This window comes from Rutidosis leptorrhynchoides, chromosome 1 (assembly GCF_046630445.1).
Source record: "Rutidosis leptorrhynchoides isolate AG116_Rl617_1_P2 chromosome 1, CSIRO_AGI_Rlap_v1, whole genome shotgun sequence".
Lineage (NCBI taxonomy): Eukaryota > Viridiplantae > Streptophyta > Magnoliopsida > Asterales > Asteraceae > Rutidosis > Rutidosis leptorrhynchoides.
The window spans coordinates 83685518-83712706 of record NC_092333.1 but is presented as its reverse complement, the minus strand read 5'-3'; the positions used below and the strand labels follow the sequence as shown (position 1 = coordinate 83712706).

Here is a 27189-nt window from a genome sequence, read left to right as displayed (position 1 = left end):
TTTGTGTTGACGTTTTTAAGCATGTTTTTCTCAGGTGCTTAAGGTTTGCTTGCTTCCGATGTACTCGTCATGCTTTGTAGACACCCGATGCACTTGTTAGAGTTGTCACTGCATGAACCGTTTTATTTGCATTCAAACTATGTTACCTTTTGAAACAATGATTTGTAACGACCATTGGGTCACATACTATTACTAATTGTTTCTGTTCATTGAAGCATACTTTTGTTGTAAGACATTTGATGTTGGTTAAGACATCACCTTTATTCATGAATGCAAACTTCTTTTGAAACCGCATATAGTATTTGACCTTGTAATGATCCTGTTGCTGATGATTCGTACACGATGGTTTTATACGGGGCATCACATTTGGTATCAGAGCATTGGTTGTAGGGAATTAGGTTGCATTAGTGAGTCTGGACCGACCCGATTAGGATTCACTAATAGGACTAATCTACAACTTGTTAGTTTACTTATTTCCGCGAAACTTACTGCATGCTGCTGCTTACTTTTACTGCTATATGCCGTGTGCTACTACATGATTTCACTACTGCATGATATTATTTACTTTCGATTGCATGCTACTTCTGTAGGATTCGTTGTTATTGCCATGCTATTTACTGCTATACATGATTTAGACTGTCGTAGTTACTTTCCCTAATTCATGCTTGCTTTATGACTTACTGACATGGAAAAAGTTATTTTTCCTTGTTCAGATGTCGGATATTCCACCTGTCATCATTTTGGACAGTGACGCAGACTCATCAGCCACCTCACCTGCCATCGTTGTCGATTCTCAGATCCCGTCGTCGACACCCTCCGTGACTCAGGCACTTCGTCCTCCGGAGCTAGTAGCCATGCACCCGGCCCAGTGATTACCTCAGACAGAGCCGAGGACCCACCGGAGATTCCAGCTCCACTTGCCCCAGGACCTCCAGAGCCACAGCACCATTCCGGTGGTGCTGTGATTCCCGCGGAACTTGGGGAAGGTCCAATCCGTAATGAGCATAACCATTGGTGCTGACGCCTTTCTGATGGACGTCTCGTGCCGATCGGGCCCGGCAGATACCGACAGATGATGGCCGCCCGAGGAGAGCCACCCGTGCAGCCACCCCCATCCGATATAGATGACCCATCATCCGCCGATTCTTCATCTGACGACTCATCCTCTGACGACTCCAGTGACGAGGATTCCAATGAGGACCCTGATGAGGCACCCGTGCAGCCACCCTCTACCCCGCCGAAGAAGCGGTATCTTTAACGCACATGGACTGAGGACTAGAATCACCGCCCATAAGCGGCTTGTGCCGTATCCTGCTGATCCCTTCATCCGTAAGCCTTACCGCTATGCACCATCCACTTCTGGAGCCGGACCATCTACACCACCAGCACCACCGGTACCGACTGCACTGCCTGCCCCACCATCTCCCTCTGTTGAGGAACTGACGAGGGAGGTGGAGATCCTCCGTGCTCGGGTAACTGAGCTCGAGGACCAGGTGTCCCACATGATGGACATCCTTTACCCACTGTCACCGTAGGACATTTGTAGTAGATTTCATTATGTAATCTCATTTGTAGTTTCATATATTACTTATGTACTGTACGAACATATCCGGATGTATACAACTTATTATTAATGAATGGAACTTTGTGTTGTTTAATTCTTGCACAGTGTTCTATTTACGTTACTGTGTGATGACTTTGTGGTATCTGAATCTATTTGCGTTACTTAATAAACATGTGATGTGCTGATTCCATGTTGGTTACCATATACTGTATTATTATTTATTGAATACTGGATTTTGACTTGAGTCAAAATTTTTGTTTAGAACATCAATGGCCAACGGAAGATCAACACCCACCGCAGCCCAAATCGAGGAAATGATCAATGAACGAGTCGCCGCAGCTTTAGTAGAAATGAACCCCCAAGCTCCACCGCCACCGGTTATCCAGCACATTCATAATGGGTGCACATACAAAGAGTTTCAAAGCTGCAAGCCCCATAACTTTAGTGGAACTGAGGGGCCAGTTGGTCTCACTAGGTGGTTTGAGAAATTAGAATCTGTGTTCCGAGTTAGTAACTGCTCAGAGGCGAACAAAACCAAGTATGCTTCATGTACGCTGTCAGACGGCGCACTAACTTGGTGGAACACTCTGGCTCAAGCAAAGGGTATTGATGAGGCGTATGCCACTCCATGGGAAGAGTTTAAGGGGGCCATGATTGAGGAGTATTGCCCTAGGACAGAGATCCAGAAAATGGAGATTGAGTTTATGCAGTTGAAGGTTGTGGGAAACGATCTCGATTGTTACAACCGTAGGTATCTGGAATTAGCCCTGATGTGTCCTACCATGGTTACCCCGGAGTTTAAGCGTATGGAAAGGTATTTGTGGGGACTTCCTAAGTCCATTAAGGGAAATGTCACCTCGTCTAAGCCACCCAATGTCCCGGAAGAAATGCGCATGGTGCATACCTTAATGAACCAAATTATCATCGATGAACCAGAAAAGGCAAAATCCGAAGTGGGTAGTAGTGATAAGCGTAAGTGGGATAGCAACAAGGGGAGAGCCTATCATCAAACCCCCGCTAAGAGGCACAACAACGGTGGGAATCCCAATCCGAATACCAACTCGAACCCCAACTACAAGGGCAGTCTGCCACAGTGCAAGAGGTGCTACAAGCACCATACCAGGTACTGTAACGTTGTTTGTGAAAAATGCAAAAAGACCGGGCATATTGGCAGGGACTGCAAGATCACCACCATGACTGGGAAGCCGAACCTCAATGGACCGAGAAAGTGTTATGAATGCGGATAGACGGGCCACTTCAGAAATGAGTGTCCCAACAAGCGAAAGGACGGCGGACCACCGCGTGGACGAGCTTTCAATGTAAATGCAAGGGATGCTCGTGAGAACCCCGACTTGGTGACAGGTATATTCACTATCAACAATCTATTAGCTTCTGTCCTATTTGATACTGGTGCCGATAGAAGTTATGTATGTAGACACTTTTGCTCTAAGATAAATTGGTCGTTAGTTCCTTTATAGGAGAGTATGCTTGTAGAGGTAGCCAATGGAAAACTTGAGAAAGTTGACCAAGTTAACCGAGGAGCTATTATCAACATAGCTGGTGTGGATTTCGAGATTGACTTGATACCCATTAAGTTGGGAAGCTTTGATGTTATTGTCGCTATGGACTGGTTGACCAAGATAAGGGCTGACATTATCTGTGGAGATAAAGCTCTTCGTATACCACATGGAGATGGTGAGCCATTGATTATTTACGGAGAGAGATGTAGCTCGAAACTGAATCTCATTAGTTGCATGAAAGCGCAAAAGATCATGAAGAAAGGACGTCTTGCTGTTCTAGCACATGTGAAAACATTAGAAACCGAAGTGAAGAGCGTGGATGAAGTACGGATTGTGAACGAATTTTTCGATGTCTTTCCGGAAGAATTGCCTGGATTACCGCCACCGAGAGCAGTAGAGTTTCAGATCGATTTAGTTCCAGGAGCTGCACCTATAGCTCGCGCACCTTATCGACTCGCACCTTCCGAAATGCAGGAGTTGCACAGCCAATTACAAGAACTGCTAGACCGTGGATTTATCCAACCAAGTTTCTCACCTTGGGGCGTACCTGTTCTATTTGTGAAGAAGAAGGACAGATCATTCTGCATGTGTATCGACTACCGTGAACTCAACAAATTGACGATCAAGAATCGGTATCCTCTTCCCCGGATTGACGATCTTTTTGATCAACTACAAGGATCAAGCGTTTACTCTAAGATCGATTTGCGATCCGGCTATCACCAGTTGAGGGTGAAAGAGAGCGATGTGATGAAGACTGCATTCAGAACTCGTTATGGTCATTATGAGTTTCTCGTGATGCCATTCGGTTTAACCAACGCACCTGTCGTATTCATGGACCTCATGAATCGTGTCTGCAAGCCATACCTGGATAAGTTCGTTATTGTCTTCATAGATGATATCCTCATCTACTCCAAAAGCGAAGAAGAACATGAACAACATCTTCGTCTAGTGCTGGAACTCTTGAGACAAGAGCAACTTTATGCCAAATTCTCCAAGTGTGAATTTTGGTTGAAGGAAGTCCAATTTCTGGGTCATGTTGTGAGTGACCAGGGTCTCAAAGTTGATCCCCCCAAGATTGAAGCTATCAGCAAGTGGGAAACCCCCACTATTTCGACGCATATTCGTCAATTTTTAGGTCTCGCTGGTTACTACTGAAGATTTATTGAAGGTTTCTTTCTGATTGCGCGTCCTTTGACCGCGCTGACTCACAAGGGGAAGAAGTTCATTTGGGAGCCTGAACAGGAATCTGTATTTCAAACTTTGAAAAAGAAGTTAACCACCGCACCTATCTTATCACTTCCTGAAGGCAGTGAAGATTTCGTCGTTTATTGCGATGCTTCGAAACGTGGTTTCGGTTGTGTACTGATGCAACGCACAAAGGTTATCGCTTACGCCTCCCGACAACTGAAGATTCATGAACGAAATTACACAACGCACGATCTCAAGCTTGGAGCCGTTGTCTTTGCATTAAAGCTGTGGAGACACTATCTTTATGGAACAAAGAGCACTATTTTCACCGATCATAAAAGCCTCCAACACATCTTTGATCAGAAGCAACTAAATATGAGACAGCGTCGATGGATCGAAACGCTGAATGACTATGATTGTGAACTTCGTTATCATCCTGGAAAGGCCAATGTTGTAGCTGACGCTTTGAGCCGAAAGGAGAGGATGGCACCTCTTGGTGTTCGGGCACTGAACATCACCATTCATTCGAACCTCAATAGCCAGATCTGAGCAGCCCAAGATGAGGCTCTCAAGGAAGAGAATATATCTCATGAATACTTGAACATTCTCGTTTCTCGATTTGAAGTTAAGGAGACTGGACTCCGATGCTATGCCGGAAGAATTTGGGTACCTCGTTATGGAGATTTACGGAACCTTATACTAGATAAATCCCACAAGTCGAGATATTCGATTCATCCATGAGCCGGTAAAATGTACCACGATCTTAAGGAACATTATTGGTGGCCTAATCTTAAGAAGGACGTTGCAACATATGTTGGGAAGTGTTTGAATTGCTCGAAAGTTAAGGCCGAACATCAGAGGCCTTCTGGGTTACTTCAACAACCGGAAATCCCACAATGGAAGTGGGAAAGGATAACGATGGACTTCATTACTAAACTACCAAAAACTACGGGCGGATACGATACCATTTGGGTTATCGTTGACCGACTTACCAAATCTGTACACTTCTTAGCCATGAAGGAAACTGATACGATGGAGAGACTTGCTCAACTATACATCAAAGAGGTTGTATCTCGTCATGGTGTACCTTTATCGATCATCTCAGATCGTGATCCCCGTTTTGCTTCCAGATTTTGGCGTTCTTTGCAAGAAGCTTTGGGAACACGTCTCTACATGAGCACTGCATATCACCCACAGACCGACGGACAAAGCGAACGCACGATTCAGAATTTGGAGGACATGTTGCGTGCATGTGTCATTGATTTTGGAAAGGCCTGGGAAAGGCATTTGCCGCTAGCTGAATTCTCTTACAACAATAGTTATCATTCGAGTATTAATGTCGCACCTTTTGAAGCGTTGTATGGCCGCAAGTGCCAATCTCTTATTTGTTGGGCCGAAGTAGGCGAAACACAAATCACCGGACCCGAGATAGTCAGTGAAACCACTGAGAAAGTTGTCCAGATTCAAGCGAGACTCAAGACGACCCGTGATCGTCAAAAGAGTTATGCCGACCTAAAACATAAAAACTTTGAATTCAACGTGGGTGACCGTGTAATGTTGAAGGTCGCACCTTGGAAAGGTGTGATCCATTTTGGAAAACGTGGGAAGCTCAACCCGCGATACATTGGTCCTTTTGAAATCTTGGAGCGTGTTGGACCCGTTGCTTACCGTTTGGATCTTCCAACTCAATTGAGCTCAGTTCATCCTACCTTTCATGTATCGAATTTGAAGAAGTGTCTTTCTGAACCGGAACATGTCATACCATTGGAGGAACTTACGATTGACGACCGTGGAAGAGCCTGTTGAAATTATGGACCGTGAGGTCAAAACTTTGAAACACAACAAGATCCCGATCGTTCGTGTACGGTGGAATGCCAAACGAGTGCCTGAGTTTACCTGGGAACGAGAGGATCAAATGATGCAGAAGTATCCTCACCTTTTCCCAACTCCTCCATCTACCTCAGCTTAAAATTTCGGGACGAAATTTTCTTTAACAGGTGGGTAATGTAACAACCCGGAATTTTACAACGTTTATTTATTAATATTTATTATTAATACTTGTGATTTAATAAATGTATTCATATACATTTACTTGTTACCGTACTTGACTTTACATATCCCGACTCGTCTTTGTGACACACGTACCTTTCACGAATAATATTTTGGAATATTATTTACATTCATGATTAATTATTATTAGTCATTTTTAATTAACTAAGGTTGCTAGTTAATTACTTGGGCTTTATGTGATTAATTTCATACTTACTTGAACTTGGGCTATTATTATTTGATATGGACTTGGAAGCCCACCCTACTTTCTTAATGGACTAGTTAGCCCAACATTAAGCTAATGAATTATTAAGAATAAGATCAAGGATTAATTAATCATGAGGAATCTAGTTACTTACACATTTACACCATTTTCCCATATCCTTTAGCTTTATTACCATTCCAAGCATTCACCATCTCCCCATGTTAGAAAGTTGGAGCTTGACCTTCCTCTTTGGACACCCTTGGCAGTGAGTTTTCATGGGGAGGAGGGAGGATTCAACTTTTTTTTTTGTTACTTATTACTAGTGTATTACTTCACATTTCACACACACTCTTACTTGCACTTTCATTTCCTCTTCATTCTCTCTCAAACTTGTAAGTTACAAGGCTTCTTTTCCTCTTCTTTTTCTTGAGAAAACCGAACCCATAAACCTACATCATCATCATCTTTTACTTGTTTAAGTTACTTGTTGTTTGTTGATTGTTTACTTACTAGTTGCAAGAATCAAACTTCCTAGTTTATTCTTCATATTATCTTGTCATTACAAGAACAAACAAGAACCTAAACTTTCTAGTTTATGGTTCTACATTTAATGTTTTCAAGATTTAAAGTTCATAAGTTTCATATTCATACTTGTGTTCATGTTTGTAGACTTAAATCCTAAGATTCAAACTTTGATTTGAATCTTCCTAAGTATGAAACAAAACATGAACAAAATACTTGTACTTTAATTTATTTCCTTCTTTTGTAAGTACTTTAAAGTTGTGATGTTGCTATTTTGGTCAAGTGTTACTAGTTAATCTTGATCTCATTTTTCTTGAACCAAAGTTAACTTTGTAAGTTCAAGAACATGGAAGTATAACTTTCTAGTTATAACTTCATATACTTATGTTGGATCTAAGTTTTTATAGCTTATGGTCTTCTAATTTTGTTGTAAATAAGAGCTTACAAGCTTACATACATTTTCCAAGTTAAAAATCTAAGTTTCATAACTTATGGTTTCATTAAAGTGTAGATCCAAGTTTTGTAACTTAGGATCTAACTTAGGAACACTAGATCTAGACTTTCTAGTCTAGGATCTTTAAGATCTAACTAAGAACTATGTTCTACAACTTATGATCTTGATTATTTAGTTTACTTTCAAGTTTATAGCTTAATATTACTTTTGTAACTCATGTATGTGTCGGATCTAAGATCTTGATGTAACTTTGGTTCATCAAACTACATACAACTCTTAAGTGAGTTGTGCAACTTATCTTAGACTTACACTAGTGTTATGATGGTCAAAACTTGGCTAAGATGATGCAAACCCATCAACGAGTTGTACACTTGAAGCTATACGCATCAAGGATGAGAACCGTGATGAGCATCAAGCACCAAGAACCCACCGGAACACCTTTAGCTACTGTTTCTGGAACTGATCAGACTACTTGGGCTACTGTAAATTTTATTTTCAGTTAGTTCTGTTTGATTAGATGATTTTCTGTTTAGACCTCGTCTTAATCCGAGTTACAGTTTAGGATCTATGGCCTCCCGAAAGTCACTACACCCTATTAACGTTGTGCTGAAATTTCTGACCTACTCGCACTTAAACCATCACCACGGTCAAACGAAGACTGTTTTGGTTCTGGAAATTGGTAAGTACCTAAGCAACTCGTATACAGAGCCATGGCCACTGGTCTCACCCTATTTCAGTTTGTATAGAGGTCGTGCTGACTGAACGAAGTCAGCCTTTATTTCAAACCCTAGTCTTGACTTAAAACTTACTTTACACTTTTTGTTTAATGATGAATGATGATGATACTTAAGACCTAATTTACATACATTTAAACCTTTGGGAACGATTTACTGACTTAGTAACTTTTGACTTAGGTTGAGGACCTTTCAGACCAACTACTTTGCTTACCTTTCCGCGTATCGACTTTTACTACTTCCCACTGTGAGTTATAGCATCCCTTTTTACTTTAACTATTTTGGGAACTGAGAATACATGCGCATTTTACGTTTTACATACTAGGCACGAGTACTTAAACCTTATATATGTGTGGGTTATACAACGGCATAAACTTTCCCCTTAGCTCGGTAACGTTTAGTCATTGGTCTTTGAACCGGTGAACGCGAATCTTAGATATGGATCCATAGGGTTTGACATCCCCACTCGGGATAGTAGCGCTAGCATTTAACGGGTGTTTAATACTTCATAAACATACGCACTCGCTAAGTGTACTTTTAGGGGGTGATAAACGTTAAGTTAGTTACCAAGTGCCCACGGTTATACATATACTTTTCATACTGTTTTGAAACGCTGTTGAAGCACTGAAATCTCGTGGCCTACCTTACATTACTGTTATACTTAAACTATAGCTCACCAACCTTTGTGTTGACATTTTTAAGCATGTTTTTCTCAGGTGCTTAAGGTTTGCTTGCTTCCGCTATATTAGTCATGCTTTGTAGACACCCGCTGCGCTTGTTAGAGTTGTCACCGCATGAACCATTTTATTTGCATTCAAACTATGTTGCCTTTTGAAACAATGATTTGTAACGGCCATTGGGTCACATACTATTACTAATTGCTTCTGTTCATTGAAGCATACTTTTGTTGTAAGACATTTGATGTTGGTTAAGACATCACCTTTATTCACGAATGCAAACTTCTTTTGAAACCGCATATAGTATTTGACCTTGTAATGATCCTGTTGTTGATGATTCGTACACGATAGTTTTGTACGGGGCATCACAGTATGTGTTGATATATGTTATCTCACCCTTTTTCTTCAAGTAATTGAAACATACTAGAAAAATAAATGGGTAAAAAATGAGTAATAGTGTGGAATATGAATAGGAACTTAGTGGGCTAGAATCCCTCTTGTATTTAGTATATATGATAATAATCGTGTCGACATTTGTTATTAACATAATAGTTGTAACTAGTTTTTCAACCCTCGCTTCGCGCCGGGGTTCGGTTTCCAATGTATTTTATTATGTTTATTTTGCAAAATTATTTCGTGGCTAACGATGATGTCGTTGAAGCGCAACTCGAGTCGAACGAAAAGGTATAAACCGTTAAAGATTAAGATGTTATCTTAAATTAACAATATATGTGTATTTTCGCGTTTCGCTATGGTGTTATTGACTTTTTAAAATTTAACGCAATTAACTCGCTATCTTATATTAACACTCCATATGATTTAAGAATAGAATATTTATTGAGTAATATCAAAAAAATTACTAAATAATTTTTTTTTAAAATAATAAGATCCATATGTATATGTTGTTAATAGATGAAAATAGGTACGGAGCCCGTGAGGAAAAAATCAACGTGTATGAAATGTGGACTCAAATATTTAGCGTTTTTTAAAAAGCGTCCATTTTGTGTATAGTTGGTGACATTGTGTTCCTAAAATTATTTCGAGTTTAATGATGGTGTTGGAAAAATTTAACTCGTTGCGAGCGAGAAGATATGACCCGTTGAATATTTGGGTGGAGTTTATTTATGATTTTTTATGAACATGGTTATTTGACAGTTTACCCCCTATTTGAGGGGTCGTTTTGAATTTATGAAAAAAGTGTAAGGAGCTTTATTGGTGTAGTGAAAGTTAGTTAAAATTTAATAAAGAAAGAGGTGAAATGATGAAAATACCCCTGGTTACTATTCACCATTTTTGTCTATTAAATAATATAATAATAATAATAATAATAATAATAATAATAATAATAATAATAATAATAATAATAATAATAATAATAATAAAAATAATAATAAAATAATAAAAATAATAATAAGATAATATAAATAACTATATATTAAAAATAAATTCTGAAAAATGACATTGTTACCTCTAGTTACTATTCATCCTCTAATGGATAATATAATACTCCCTCTGTCTCATATTAATAGTATACAGACAAAAAACACACAGTTTAAGGAAATGTCATAAAAATACTATACTTTCTGTCTACTTTTCAGTTTTACCCACAGTTGGAGGAATGTCATATAAATACTATACTTTCATATCCACATATTAAGAGCACAATAAAACTTTACCGTATTATTCTTATCTATATATGAAAATGGACTATTAATTTGAGATAGTCCAAAATAGAATACTAAATTATTAATATCAGACGTAGGGAGTAGTATATAGTAATAAAGTAATCGGTTAAAATATACAAATAGTTTTTTATTGATGTTAAGTATATTATATTATTTTATTATTATTAATTAATCTCTTTGCCTGATATTTTGTATTTCAAAGTGTGTCTACGACTGAATTGATTTGATGCAAACACATAAAGCCTGACTGAATTGATTTGATGCAAACACATAAAGCCTTTTTTTGTATTATGAAGTTGGAGACTTAAAACCAACTGAAGTTGGAGACTTAAGACGAATTTTCATCGAATTTATTGGCTATTTCAAATTGAATTGTTTTCTGTGATCATCCAATTTTTGGCCAACACATGGAGGTCGTTAATGAGGCTTTGCTAGTTAACGATAATGTTGAGTTTAATGACTCGATCACGTTAAATACGCCTTGCGTAGTTGCTGTTGATGTTTTAAACGACGGGGAAGATGAAGAAGGTACTGAAGTCGGGGTACATGTTGGAAGTGTTGAGAATGCTTCAGTTTTGGAAAAAACAACCAGTCTGGACATTGTTTCTGCTACAGTTTCTCAACATAATACTCCTTTGAATGTTCCTGTATCGGTACCAGTTGTTCCTGTGGTGGAGGATCATGGATCCGTAGATGTTTTAGTCTCCAATAGTTCATTAGATGATGGTTCGTCACCCCGTGGATCCGTTGTTGAGTCGGTTAATGTTGAGAAAGTTGTTGATCCCAAGCCACTGAAAGTCAGAAAAAGAAAATAGAAGGTGAAGAAATCTAGCGACGGGTTGTCTTTAAAAGACGAAGAAGAAGCGGTTTGTTTGGACGCTAACAAAGCAAGTAATTCAGAAGCTATTGGTGTAGAAGTTATTAATGTGAGTTCCTCAATTGCTAATAAAAAGGGATTTTTTTCAAAAGTTGGTGGATCGGGGGGAGATTCCACCATGCGGGGGTGTTCATATTAAAATTCGCTCTTCGAACATTATTACCTATCAATTCCCGTCGCGCAGTGGCAAAGGCGTCCATATTGATAAGCTCGAGGGGATCACGTCACGTCCGGATAAACGGACTGGTAACGGCGTCTCCTACTCACCTGTTTTTAGTTGTATGCATTATAGGTTTATTGCGATTGATTTTTGTCTTGTATTGTTGTATCGGTTTGTTTTACCGTGTTGGTTTGTTTGGCATGGTTTATGTTATAGTCGTTAGAGTTTTGGGCTCGGATAGAGTTAGCTAGCTTTAGGTTTGTTCTTGATTGTCTACACGTTTCGAGCCTTAATGGTCGTCAGGTTGTTGTACCGGTTTGTTGGATCTTTCATTTATTGATGAAGGCATCCCAATTTTAATAGTAATCATTAGTTTAGTCAAAAAACAAAAATTAAAAAAAAAAAAAAAAAAAAAAAGAGCTATGAGGTTAATCTTCTACACAATCATATAAAATGGTTGGGCAATTAAAAATTCCATATATTTAATTGGCAGCTACTACAAAATCCTCACCGAAATCCTATCTAATCGTCTATCGAAAGTTATTCATAAAATAATAGGAATTGAACAAACCGCTTTCTTAAAAGGTAGAAATATTCTTGACAGTGTCCTAATTGCAAATGAAATAATTGATGAATTAAAAAGAAAAAAACAAAAAGGTCTCATTTTCAAAGTAGATTTCGAAAAGGCATTCGATTGTATCGAATGGGACTTCCTTTTGAAACTATGATGAACATGGGATTCGGATCCAAATGGATCAATCTTATTCGTGCGTGCATCACTTCATCTTCTATATCCATCCTTATCAACGGATTCCCAACTGCGGAAATCTCTCCTGGAGGGGTATCCGTCAAGGTGACCCAATTTCACTTTTCCTGTTCATCATTGCCGCGGAGGGCCTCAACATCCTCACCAAACGTGCAATTGCAAATGATCAATTTCGCGGCATTTGTGCAGGGCACGTCAAGATTGTGGTCTCCCATCTTCAGTATGCGGACGATACGATCTTCTTTGGTGAATGGAGCAAGCTAGCGTAACACAAGAAACATTTCCAAACTTTTAAAATGTTTCGAAAACATATCTGGATTAAAAGTAAACCTTAAAAAAGCAACTTATATGGTATCGGGATTACAAAACAAGAAGTTGACGTTATGGCCAATTATATCGACTGTTCTGCCAGTTCACTCCCATTCACCTATCTCGGGCTCCCTATCGGAGTTCCCACCACCAAAGCATCCTCGTGGCAACCAATCATCGAAAATTTTGATAAACGGTTGTCTGACTGGAAAGCCAAATCCATGTTTTACGGTGGACGTCTTACTCTTATCAAATCTGTACTCTCCAGTCTTCCCTTATACTACTTCTCCCTCTTTCATGCACCTATTAAAATAATCAACACACTTGAATCTAAAAGAAGAAATTTTTTTTGGGGCGGATCGGATTCGGAAAATAAAATTAATTGGATAAAATAGGAATATGATAAAGGTGAATTGAACATCGGGTCGTTGTTTTGTAAAAACATATCACTACTTTGCAATTGGTGGTGGAGATTCCACAACGGAAAAAACGCTTTTTGGGTCAAAATCATATTGAGCATCTATGGGGAGGGGGGAGGGGGGGGGGGGTTTGTACTAACGTTTTTTCTAGAAATATTTCAGGTTGCACAATATGGAATGAGATCATCAAAGCAGGCAAACTCGTGGACAATCTTGGCACCAATCTCTCCTCATCTATCAACAAATGTATCGGCAATGGCAATAAGACTAAGTTTTGGTTGGACACTTGGTGCGGAACTGAAAAATTTAGTACACAATTTCGAAGACTTTTCATGCTCGAATCCAACAAAGATGTACTTGTATCAAACCGCATCACAACGATTAACTCGTCTACTACCGTATCATGGGGGTGGTTAAGACCACCTAGCGGGAGGGTACTAAATGAACTAACGGAATTAAATAACCTCTTAGCTTCCATTAATCTTTCCAATAAACCCGATACTTGGAAATGGAACTTAGATCAATCCGGTATTTTCACTACAAAAGCCCTTGCCTCAATCCTTGACAACTTGAAACTCGCAAATCACACCAACAAAATAACCACACCTAGAAACAAGCTTTTACCACAAAAAATCAATATCTTCATATGGCGGATACTTCTAGGTCGAATCCCTACGAGAGCCGAAATCGACAAACGCAACATAGACCTTGATACACTTCTTTGTCCCCTTTGTAATTCACAAATTGAGACCATCGATCATATCCTATTCCATTGCCCATCTACAACATCCGTTTGGAACCTAACATTAAAATGGTGGAACCTACCCAATAATACCTTCTCTTCTTTCCATGACATGACCTCAAATAATCAAACCTTCACCACATCCCAACTTTGTTCATATATTTGGCAAGCCACAAAATGGTCATCGATCTACATCCTATGGAAACATCGGAACGCCAACGTATTCAACAAGAAAGAATGGAATACCGCCAATATCCTATCCGAAATACAAACCCAATCTTTTGCATTGATTTCAAAAAGACAAAAAAAAAAGCATCCATCGAGTGGCATCAATGGCTAATAAACCCGACATCCTATACATCATCGAATGTCAATAGATCGGGTATCGGCTAACTTGGAGTTTCAACATCTCTCGGCCCAACATCCGACTGAAGGCATACGTTTCCGATAACTCTCTTGTTTGGGGTCTCCACTCTCACTTGGTTAAATGGAAGAAGTTCCCAACTTTGTCATCGCATTAGCGGTACTGTATGGTTACTCCTTCTCAGCTCGTTTCTTCAAGTGTCGTGGTGTTTAGTGGCCCCTAGTTCAAGCTTGTTATTGGTACGTTTTTGTATTTTCGCTATTCCAATCAATGTAAATTTATATTCCTATCATGAAAATATTTTATAGTTTATAGGGCCTTGTAATTCTCCGAGTTATCAATGAAAGTTTTACTTGCTTTTCAAAAAAAAAAAAAAAAAAAGTATGTAGAAAATCAAAATAGAACCCACGTCATTTTATATTTAGAAGATTACAAATTTCTCTCGAAGCCGGTAAACTAACTTAAAAATTTTGTTCGTGACTAGGAGTATAAACCAATAGGGAGTACTATATAATCAAAATGTTTAAAAATCATTTATTGATAATTATTACGGAGTACTGTTATTATACCTATATAATTTCTCTAAAGTTTAAAACCATCACAAGATAGTCGAGTAGTTGGGGCATTGAGTTTCTTGCAAGAGATCTCATGTTTTCGAATCCTGTCTAGGACGAATATTTTGTGATGTTCAGAGAAGAGTTGGAAACAGTCAGAAAGTAATCATGTTGGGCTGCATACATCAGAGTATGTGGTCGTAATACTCGTCCTCCCGAACAGGAAAAAACCTTATACCTCAGCAAAGTTTATTTGTTACCCCGAGCTAAAAAGTAGTGTGCATCCTTATAGTTCATCTCCCATATGCAAACGATTCCTCCATTAACGATGATGGTCCCGTGAATTCGTCATCTGACATGGTACGGTTTTAATCATCAATACAAATGATATGTGCAAAGACCATTTCCATTTAGACTTGTTCAATTCAAGTATACACTTTCCTTTAGATATGGTCGTCATGCAACATGTATGCTAGCCAACTTCATTGTTACATATTACGTAATGTAATTGTTTATAAACTCACTATTTTACCCCAATTCTCTACTTACCTCAAACCAAAATGAGTACACAATTGTTCCTAATCATTATCATTTCATGCTTGGTTCGTTTTTCGCGTTGTGTTAGCTACACTAACTTTGCATTCGGTGACTCGGTTGTGGATGCTGGAAACAATAACTACTTGCCAAGTCTTTCGAAAGCCAATTACTCTCCGTATGGGATCGATTTTACGCCAACTGGTGGGAAGCCTACTGGAAGATACACAAATGGTTTCACTATTGTTGACATCGTTGGTACCAGTTTCTTCCCATTATATTTTCTTCTATATATATATATATCTAGACAGAGCACATTTTTGTAAGACTATAACTTAAGTTTTGCTACTAAAACTATGTAGTATTTATTTAGTTCTACAAATACTTTATTCTATAATAATAACAACCTAAATTAATAGGTTTAGAAAAATCCATAATGCTATTATTCGGTGTTTATAAACACTATTTTGTTAGCTCGAGCATTGGGAGCCAAGACACTGCCTATACCATCTCTCTCTAGTAACGCATTATCTAACGCGATCCATGGTGGCATAAACTACGCTTCAGGAGCTTCCGGAATACTAGAGGACACTGGTACCTTATTTGTACGTCGAATATACGACAGAACTCACAACTTTCATGAAATCAGATCGATTACTTTTAATATAGTATCATGAAATATAAAATTAAACGTAACATGTGCAGGTTGCACGTATACCATTGAGCAAGCAAATCGATAGTTTTGAGCGAAATAGGGGTGAAATGGTGAAAATGATGGGAGAAAATGGTACACAACATCTTCTAAAAAATGCAATCTTCTCATTAACGACTGGATCCAATGATATAATAACTTACTTCCTTCCTAATCTTCCTTTTGTTGGCAACTACGATTTTACTCCAACTACTTTACAAGACACCATGATCTCCAATATGACTTTACATCTAAAGGTAACTATTAATCTAGCCTTTTCAATAACTTATTTGTGGACTTCATTTTTAAGGGATATAAAACTGTTAACGACACTAATGATCGGTTGATGTTTTGACCAATAAAACTTTAAATAAATTACTCGTGTTCATGGTTTAAAACATTAGCCGATTAAGCTAACTAGTCCTTGACTAGTCGAGATTTTGAAGAAGTCCGATTAGGTGTTGACTACTTAACTTGAGTGATTTATTTGGTCAAAGTAGTTAAAAGTATAATTTTGTCGGTTAAAATCGGATTTATTTGTACAAAGTCAAAATATTCAATCAACAATGGCCAGATATATATACTCTATGTCAAATTCGATTAACGTACCGTTAACAAATATGCCCGACTAGCGACTTTTACAATGGTTTTTTATATGTTTTTTTACCCCTATCATGTTCCATTACACACATATTTCCATTTTGTTAAACAACCATAGTGTAGTTAACTACATATTATAGATTCAATTATTCTTATATTATTTGTTATTTATGTCTTATTTTTAATTGTCTAATCTTATTATTTATCCTCCTTTCAAAAATTGTTAATTCGCGAAAAGTAACCATTAATACTTTTAACAACTTTTGATTTTATACAATTTATTAATTTTAATCATTTTATTTTATATATAATAACTTTCCGTCAAATTTTCTTTAAATAAAAAGTAAACAACTTGACAATTCTTCGATATATCGCAAAGTCAATAAAAATTTTGGTGAAGACAATTATTATGAGAAGAATGTAGTATGTTTTTATCCTTTAATTGCTTCCTATATTAATACATTTCGGATTCGGATATAGTTATCTATTGTTAACTACTGGTTTTGTAAAGCGATTGCATAAACTAGGGGCTCGAAAGGTGGTCGTAGTAGACATTGGCCCTCTTGGTTGCATACCCTTTGTTCGCGACATACACTTTTTAGCACCTGGAAAATGCCACGAAGAAATGAACACGCTAATCCAAGGATACAATCAAAAGTTGCGTATGGTTGTGCAACGTTTAAACCAAGAGATGGGATTTGGTTCCATTTTCGTCTATGCAAATTCTTACGACGTTATAATGGGAATGTTACAAAATTATCGGAGTTATGGTATTTAATTACTACTCTTTCATCCAACCTTTATTATTTAAAAGTCAATATTCTTTATTATAACCACCCTAAGATAGTCCATTAGTTGGAACCAAACTAAAGTTAAAAAATTGTTTCGCATGAATTAATATTGAAACCGAATTCAATAATTGGTTTTCAGTTTTGAATGCTTCAAATTCGATTAAACCGAAAATTGAAAATCGATTTCAACTTATTAATAATATATATATACTAATACTAGTATATATGTGTACATTTTCAAATTCGATTGAAAAAATTGAATAATTTAACGTTTAAAAACTTTAATATATTTGCTTTGATGTGATTTTGAAATATAAAGAATTTGTCTCGAATTGAAAATATAGAACATAGCTTTGTGAACTCAAATGTGATTAAAAAGTAACTCTTTATTTAAGTAGTTTGTATGTTATAATCATGCATATCCTATAATTTCCTATGTTGAATACTGTTTTTAATGACTTTTTAATCTCATGTTTTTTCGATTTTTTTGTGAAACGAATCGACAAACCAAATTGTAATTTTAATTCGATTTGGTTAGATTTTAACTATTGAATTCGATTTTTAATTTGATTTTGGTTTTATTTTGGAAGTTTAAAAAATTGAACAAATCAAACCGGTTAAAACAAACAAACTCAAAACCTACCGATGAAAACTCTAGACCTGATATCCCCTCAATAAGTTTAAGGTTTAAACTTCACTAACATCATATCTTAGGGTGCTTTGTGAAAATGGTCATGACCGATAAGATATAAACGGGTTTAAGCCGCGTACATCTGAATATTAATACACATCATCTTCAGATAGTCTAAACATGGAACAGTTTACCCGTATACTCGTTTAAGATTCTTTAGTATAATTCGTTGCTAATATACGTTGGTTAATATATGTGTAGGGTTCGAGAATGTTAATAATCCGTGTTGTGGGGGATCTATTCCTCCATTATGCTTTCGGCTTGGGGATGAAAGTGAAATTAGCACAAGTCTCTGCGAAGACCGATCAAAGTATTTATTTTTCGACTCGTATCATCCTGGACAAGCAGCCAATTTCATCATAGCACAACATATGCTAAATGGCGATGAGAACATTTGTTCCCCTTTAAACGTTCGTCAACTTCATTATCACAGACTTTGAATTATCAAGATTGTGATTAAATCGTGTCACATATTTCATTCAAATGGTTGCAGATTAACGATTAGTGAGACTTTTGTAGTGCCTAGGTCATCGATAACTCTCGCGTGGTATTAGACATGCATTTTGGTTGATTTTTCTATATGTAAGTTCATTGCTAATTAATTAATCTTTGCGTTACAGATAAGTTTACTTAAATTATGACAAAGTAGTTTACTTAAATTATGACAAAGTAATTTACTTAAGCATGCATTTTGGTTAATTTTCTATATTTGGGTTCACTCGCTAATGAATTAATCTTTGCATTACATATAAATATACTTAAATTATGACATAAGAAATACTGACATAAGTATTTACTTAGATTATTTACATATAAGATTATATACTACAGTAGTAAAAAGTATTTATAAAGAAATATTAAGTATTTACCGGAATTTTTTTAACAAAAAATGATATTTCATATAAAAACAACTAATTTTTCAAAATAAAACTTATTCAACCAAGAAGATACAACAATGCAATCAAGATATATACCATTTTTTTTTTTTTTTTTTTTGGGCGAAAAAACAAGAGTATATAAAAAGTGAAAGCAGCATTCAAGAAGAAATGCCACCTCAAATTACAGACTAAAGCCAAGAGCATTGCAGGCTCTCGCAAAAGACACTAGATATACAATGATCTACATCAAACATTAATCCAAAACATACACTAGTGAGCCCAACAAAAATTATAAAAAAATTTATTGCATTAACTGAGAAAGTGAGAAGAAAATCGAGATCCTTTTGTCAATATTTGAGTTGACTTAAAATCTAATAAATGATGCGGAGTACAACTAAATTGGATCAGCGCCAAACATGGGTCAAATTTTTGTTTATTTTTTTAGTGAAAAAGCAAAAACTCATAATTTTTTTTTTTAAAAGCAAATATTTGTATTACTCGAGATCAAACATAATGTACATTATACAATTCATCGCAAGGCGAAAGGATGCCGAGCTAGAAACCTATGCCTAATAATTATCACAACATAGACATAAAAATTACAACAATAAAAGAGAGTTTGGATTATGTAACCAAACATGCCAATCGATTTTTTTCTTTTTGCAACGCTTCGCAACCCAATCGTAGCTCTTGATTTGAATTTCGCTAAGTGCATTAGGAGGAGTCCATGAGATCTTAAAAACTTTTTGGTTTCTATTCCTCCAAATAAGATAACAACTAACTCATTCCACCGCTTGCCATAAGAAACTACCCAATTCGGAACACGACGAAGGAGTAGAACCGCAAACAAGATTGTCAAAAGATAGATTGGCTGAATCAAAACCCCACCATTCCCGAACCTTTCTCCAAATAACTCGAACATGTTCACATGATTAAAGAGAGTGGCTAACCGATTCAATTTCAACTTAACAAAGAGGACAAAGAATGGAATGAAGATCAATACCCCGCTTATCAAGTTCAGACAAGACGGGAATTCTTTCCTTCTTTGCTCTCCAAACGAAAACCTCCACCTTTTTTGGAACAAAATTGTTTTTCATAGTCGCCGATGATGTGCCATTTGTAGTATAAATTTTCGACATAATTTGTTTTGCTAATTTTTTTGTTGTAAACATCCCATTCCTGCTTAACCTCCAAGAAAACGTGTCTTCTTTATCCGGATAAATTTTAAAAGATGATACTAATTTCTCAAGCTCATCAAATTCAGATTTCGTACGTCCCGACAAGCTCCGAGACCACTCCCATAACAGCGTGGCCGAACCATTGATGAAATGTATTCGATTAGAGACGAGAACATGGGGGTTTGACTCGAGCCTCACTAACCTCTTGAAGATAGTGAGTTAGAATTTACGAATAAGAAAAGCAAATCACGAAAATTAAATATTAATATAAAATTTTCATATACACATCGTAATTATTTAAAAATATAAAATATATGAAGGAAGCTATTATTCATAATTAGGAATGTTGTCAATTAATTCACAATTTTTAATACATTATTATTTGTCTATTTGAGGAGTTGAGGGTCGTAAAGCATCAACATACATTCCATGTCTCCGCATTTGTAAGGAACTTTCATCAAAAAATAAATAAATTAACTAAAAGCTAGAAAGAACAAAGATCCCGACAAACCTCGCACTTTGAAAACGATCATAAACCTATAATAGACTAGCCTAAAAGTTATCTAACGATGAACGATGAGATGAGCCACAACATAACCAACAAAACAACCCAACAAAGACACATATAAAGCAAAAAATATAGAAGGCATGAACAACAAACAAACTAAAATCTCCTACAACGACCAGTCTAACCTGCAGACGGAGATCAAAAACTAAGACAACACAAATAAGAGCACATCGAAGCATATTACAAAGTACGAACACAACCAATCAAAACACCCAATAAAGTGACACTTAAATTCTCCATGGCCTTCGAAGCTTTCTTCCCTCTCGATCCCGAACTTTTTCAAAATTCACTGACTTTCCTGCACGAGATAAATACGAGTAAGATTCCTAGGTTATAAGTTTTTCTATCTTTTGAATCACTTTTTGAGCGTCAGTAATCTTGCTGTTCTTATTGGTACCAATTCTTTTAAACCTTTTATATCTATGCTAATGTTCTTTTTCCACAACAAATTAAAATGATATATATAAAACGGTAAAAAAAAACTAGTTTTTTCATCTTTCATTGATAACTAATACTCCGTAACTTCTAACCATTTGAGAATTAATATAATTGAAGTACAGTGGAAGTTAGGAAGAATATGTGTGAAAATAATGAGGAAGTTCACTTCTATAAATGTCATGAGTGGTTGCAACTACAAGTCTGCAAACCGAGCAAATGGTCTCAACAATCGAGACTGAATCCTTCTAATTTGGTTTAAATGCCACGTGTTTTCTACTACTATAAATTCTCAATAACTAATTAACTATAATATCTTATTCAAATGACTTATAAAGGTAAGAAAATTTCGTATGTCCCAATAATCCACATTTGGAAGCCGTCAAAATAAACGCATGTTCGATTTTCTTATACGTCGGGATTATAGAAAATTAACCAAAATAGAGACGTATATCACATGTATCCGCCTTGCCAAAGGCAACACAATTTCCCAGCTGATCTAATAATTTTTTCCAATAATCCAAATTTGAAATATTGGTCAAACTCATGGACTCCGAATAATATAATGTACTCCGATATATATACGGATATATTTGATTTGATTTGATTGATATTTGATGAGTCAATGATATATTTATTGGAAAACAGTCAAACCCCATATTTATAGAAACAGGTCAAAAGACCTCCGATCTTGGTATTAAGTATTCGATCTTTCAATTATGACGGAATTGACTTTTGTGTGTTGCTGGTGACAACTGTGAAATGGATCCCCCGGTTCTGAACTGCCACGTATTCCCTGTGCTCATATCGGGATACATAAAAAAATAATTTTGTTTATTCATCTTTTAACTAAAAAAACGATCACATTAAAACAGATTCGGAGATCGACGAGTACACCGTATTTAATAAAAAAGTAAACCAACAAACGAGTCCTATCCTATGTTGTTTAGACAAACGAGCTCACCGCAACAGGGTGAAAAGCCGCATGATTAAAGCTATAACAATGAAAATCAAAGTGATCAAAGTATCGGTTGCACTAAACTAACGTGATAAACAATCGCGTTAAACATGTTAAACAAACAGCAGCATTACTAAACCACATAAAAAATGCTCTCTTCTTCTTCTCTTACTGTTTCATCGCCGCCGTCCACTATTCCATTGCTGCCTTCATTCTCCGATAACTGTTATTAGATTCTTTTGTTTTTCTTTATCTTCTTTACCGTCTGATTATTCGATATACATTCTTGCATCATGTTTCACATCCCGACCTCTCCCTTTACCCCCAATCCCTCCAACCGCCGCCACTACAATCCCGGAACCACCTCTGCTCATATCCACTACAGACCACCAAATGAAGGCATATGGGTTAAGGTTGAACATGGCAATCGAAAAAATCAATCTTCTTCTCACAATCAAACCGGTTCTCAAAACCCTAACCCTAAAATTACCAACCTCAATTCATCTTCTAATCTCATTTACAATCATTTCAAACAACGTGAATCCGCGAAAAACCTCATCAAACAATTCGGCAATACGTATTCTAACACACCTCCACCTCTTAAACAGATTGACCAGAACCGTATCACCTCATATTTGTTCTATAATTTCCCCGATAATTGGTCATCTGTGGACCTTTGGGCCGTATTCAAAAGATATGGGAATATACATGAGGTTTACATCCCTAAGAAAACCCTAAAAAATGGCAAAAGATTCGGATTCGTTCGATTCATCGATGTCCCTGAGTATCATAAGGAATCCTTGGCTAGAAGACTTAATCTTGTTGTTGCTGGAGAATGTCTACTTAAGGTATATAAAGCTTGGGATAAGAAACCGAGTGATGCTCCTAAACCTTCTCCTCAGCATGCACCTAAACAAGACAACACTCGTGTGCCTCATTCTAATATCTCCAAAACGATTGATGAAAGAAGCTTTATGGAGGCATTTTCGAATAAGAAACCAATCTGCTCAAACACTCCATCTATTAAGGTAAACCCGAATGAACCATTACTTGATTTACTTGGCCATGCTGTCATTGGTAAGGTTAAGGACCTTGAATACCTCGAATATTTTCATGAGATATGCCAAAGCGAAAACCTTGATGGATTCACGATCAAATATCTTGGTGGTCACGACATTATGCTTATTTACGATGATAAAAGACCGGCCCTCGATATGCTTAATAACCAAAGCCATCCTTTATGGAATTGGCTCGATGATATCAACCCATGGGACCCTGAAGAATATTCTACTTCAGGTCGTTTAGCTTACGTTAACATCTTCAGGGTTCCGATAACATGTTGGTTAGACTCCACCTTCCGTGATATTGCAAACAATTGGGGTCAAGTTGTCGACACATTCAACTGCTCTATCTCCAACGATGATAACCAAGACCTATCACATGGATCGGTAATCATAAAAACCAATGATTTTAAACCCATTAATTCACATGCTATGATCTGTCACGATGATTCTAAGCAAACGTTGGTTTATGTTAAAGAGGTTCAAAATTTCTCATTGTTTAATTGCCATGATGTCACCCCTTCTGATTACTCCTCAAGCAATGAATCGGATAATGATGATCCGATTTCGGATGAAGAATCTAACATGGAAGATGATGATTCGATTGAAGGTAACCCCCCTAAAGATCACTCACAACAAAACCTCAGAACGTCAAACAACGATAACACTTCTGATCAAAACTCCTCGTCGCCTCAACCTGGCAATTCCAAACGTATGGAATCCAAATGTTTCGGCATTAATGATGATCTTAATTGTGGCAAAGGCTCGAAACATACAAATAAGTATTGTTATGATTTTAATGAAGTTATCCCAGATTCACCTTGTGCCGAACCCTCTCCATCTCCCAATGCGCAATCGGCTCCAACAGATTATATTGTCCCTCCTGCCCAACCCATCAATGTAGATCCACCTACTGCCCAATACACCACAAGCCCAACATCTCCTCAGCCCAACATCCTTCCTAACCCGAATACTAGCCCAATGAACTATTCACCACAACAGTCCAGCGCCCAACAATCTGTTTACCGTGATACTGTAATGCCTGAATCGACTTCTAATTCCCCACAGTCAATTAAGCAGAATCGACCAATCTCTCCCATGAATCTCATGCCTGACCCGCCTCCACCACATACCGCAACCACATCCTCCGACCCTTTCAACCTTAACGATCTTCTCCATATCGGCAAAAACAAACTCAAAACTAAACGTAAACTCAACTCTGAATTTAAACCGAAACTGATCCCTAAAGAAAAAGAACACCCTTTTAAGAGAAGCTCCAAGGACGATATTCTAAAACCTAAACCCTCTACCCGAATCCCTACCGAGGTTCCTATCCCTATTCCGAAAAACCGGCCAAGATCTAACATGTTGTATATCAAACACCTAGCAAGAAGCGGCCAAAAACTACGCTTTTCACAACTCTCTAAACGTTGCAAAACATCGTCTTTAAATGAGGACAATGCATCAAGTCACACTCATGTTTCTGTAACGGCTCCTGGACGTGGTATTAATAAGAAATTATCGAGCTCCTCTAAAGACAAAAGCTTGGACACACACGAACTTGGACAAAACATCGGCATCCAGTGGAATACCCGGTAACATCTATCCTTTTCTCTCGTTCTTTCTCTTATCTTTATAATGTGTACGATATCTCTTAACATTCGGGGACTTGGGCAATTGGGTAAAATTACTTGGCTTAAACATATTTGTTACAAAGAGAAACCAACAATACTTGGATTACAAGAAACTAAAAGTGAACAAACTCAAGACAACATCATTGAATCATTCTGGGGAAACTCCAACTTCAAATTCGTCCAAAAAGATTCGGTTGGGGCATCAGGGGGTATCATCACTATTTGGGACTGTAATACATTCATCTTCGATCACGCCATTGAAGGTGAATTTTTTCTTGCAATTTGCGGATCATGGGTGGGTTATGATTCTAAGATTACACTCATAAATGTATACGGTCCACACTCATCTTCTAAAAAACTAAGACTTTGGTCTGAGTTATCATCCCTTATAAACTCCCTCACAACTCCTTTCATCATATTCAGTGATTTTAATGAAGTTAGAAAAGCCTCGGAACGCATGAATTGTGAGTTCAACCAACAGTGGGCTACTAATTTCAATAATTTCATTAACAATTTCGGTTTAATTGACATCCCCCTAGGCGGTAAAAAATTCACTAGAATCTGCATAAAAAGAATGAAATTCAGTAAATTAGATAGATTCCTCGTTTCCGGTGATATTTTAAAATTATGGCCTAACATCTCCTCTAAAACTCTCGATCGTGACCTATCTGACCATTGTCCCATACTCCTTAGGAACACTTATTTCAACTCTGGACCTAAACCCATTCGTGTCTTTAACACTTGGCTTGACCTCAAAGACGCTGATTCGATCATCACTCGGGCCTGGTCTATCCCCATGACTGGAAATCGTCCTGATTGTATCCTCCGTAACAAACTGAAAAATGTTAAATTGGAACTTAAAAAACATAGTGCTCAACTCGATAATCTTGATACTCAAATTCTAGAACACTTAAATAAGATTAACGAATGGGAAGCTTTAGCTGAAACTAGACCTCTATCCGAATCCGAGAAAAACAAATGGCTTGATGATAAATTTTCACACCTTTATAAAGAAAAAAAGAAAGCAAACATGTTAAAACAAAAATCCAGAATAAAATGGGCCCTAGAAGGAGATGAAAATTCGAAATACTTCCATAATTTCATTAAAAAACATAATAGTAAAAATAATTTACACGGTTTATCCCTTAATGGAACTTGGATTGAAGACCCCAACATCATAAAACAGGAAACTTATTTTTATTTCAAAAATTTATTTAAATCCAACAAACTTAACAATCACTGTCCTTTTGATAATGCACCTCACCTTGAATTCATCTCCACACAAGATAACCTATTCCTTGAATCCGAATTCCTTGAAAAGGAAATTTGGGATGCTATTCACGACTGCGAAAGTTTGAAAGCACCTGGCCCTGATGGTTTTAACATGAAATTCTTCAAAAAATACTGGGAACTCATAAAACACGATCTCATCAAAGCACTAGATTGGTTTTGGTCCAACTCTGAAATTTCCAAAGGTTGTAACGCATCCTTCTTCACACTCATCCCCAAAAAACCTAACCCTATTGGCTTGAACGAATATCGCCATATATGTCTAATTGGTAGCTACTATAAAATCCTTACCAAAATCCTCTCCAACCGTCTTGCCAAAGTCATCCATAAGGTCATTGGGGCTGAACAATCAGCTTTCCTCAAAGGACGCAACATCCTAGATAGCGTGCTAATTGCAAATGAAATCATAGATGAACTTAAACGAAAAAAACGTAAAGGACTCATTTTCAAAGTCGACTTTGAAAAAGCTTTTGACTGCATCGAATGGGACTTCCTATTTAACACCACGCACTACATGGGGTTCGGCAATAAATGGATTAGCTTTATTCGTGCTTGTCTCTCCTCTTCATCTATCTCCGTTCTAATCAATGGCTCTCCCACTGACGAATTCTACCCTGAAAGAGGTATTCGCCAAGGTGACCCAATCTCACCTTTTCTTTTCATCATTGTTGCTGAAGGTCTTAACATCCTCACTAAACGTGCCTTATCTAATGGTCATCTGCGTGGCATCAATGTTGGCAATGACAATATCTCTGTCACTCACCTGTAGTACGCTGACGACACAATTTTTTTCGGGGAATGGAGTAAAAGAAATGCTAAACACATTTCCAAACTCCTCAAATGCTTCGAGAAAATCTCTGGACTCAAAGTTAACTTCCAAAAAAGCAAACTATACGGTGTCGGCACTTCTCCCCAAGAGATTGAAGATATGGCTAACTATATTAGCTGTTCTTCTGGCACCTTTCCATTCACTTACCTTGGTCTTCCCATCGGTGTACCTTCATCTCACCCTTCCTCCTGGCAACCAATTGTTGAAAAATTCGACAAAAGACTTTCTGATTGGGTTGCTAAATCGATCTTTTTTGGAGGTC

The 27189-nt window shown here is 37.2% G+C and overlaps 1 protein-coding gene across 1 annotated transcript; it reads left to right on the top strand.

The window, feature by feature from the left end:
* Positions 1-15349: 15349 nt before the first annotated feature.
* On the top strand, positions 15350-18536 carry LOC139886230 (GDSL esterase/lipase At5g41890). The gene is made up of 5 exons (XM_071869979.1): positions 15350-15581; positions 15798-15928; positions 16029-16271; positions 17126-17384; positions 18298-18536. The coding sequence occupies exons 1-5, from the start codon at positions 15350-15352 to the stop codon at positions 18534-18536; spliced, it is 1104 nt and encodes a 367-aa protein (XP_071726080.1).
* Positions 18537-27189: the final 8653 nt, after the last annotated feature.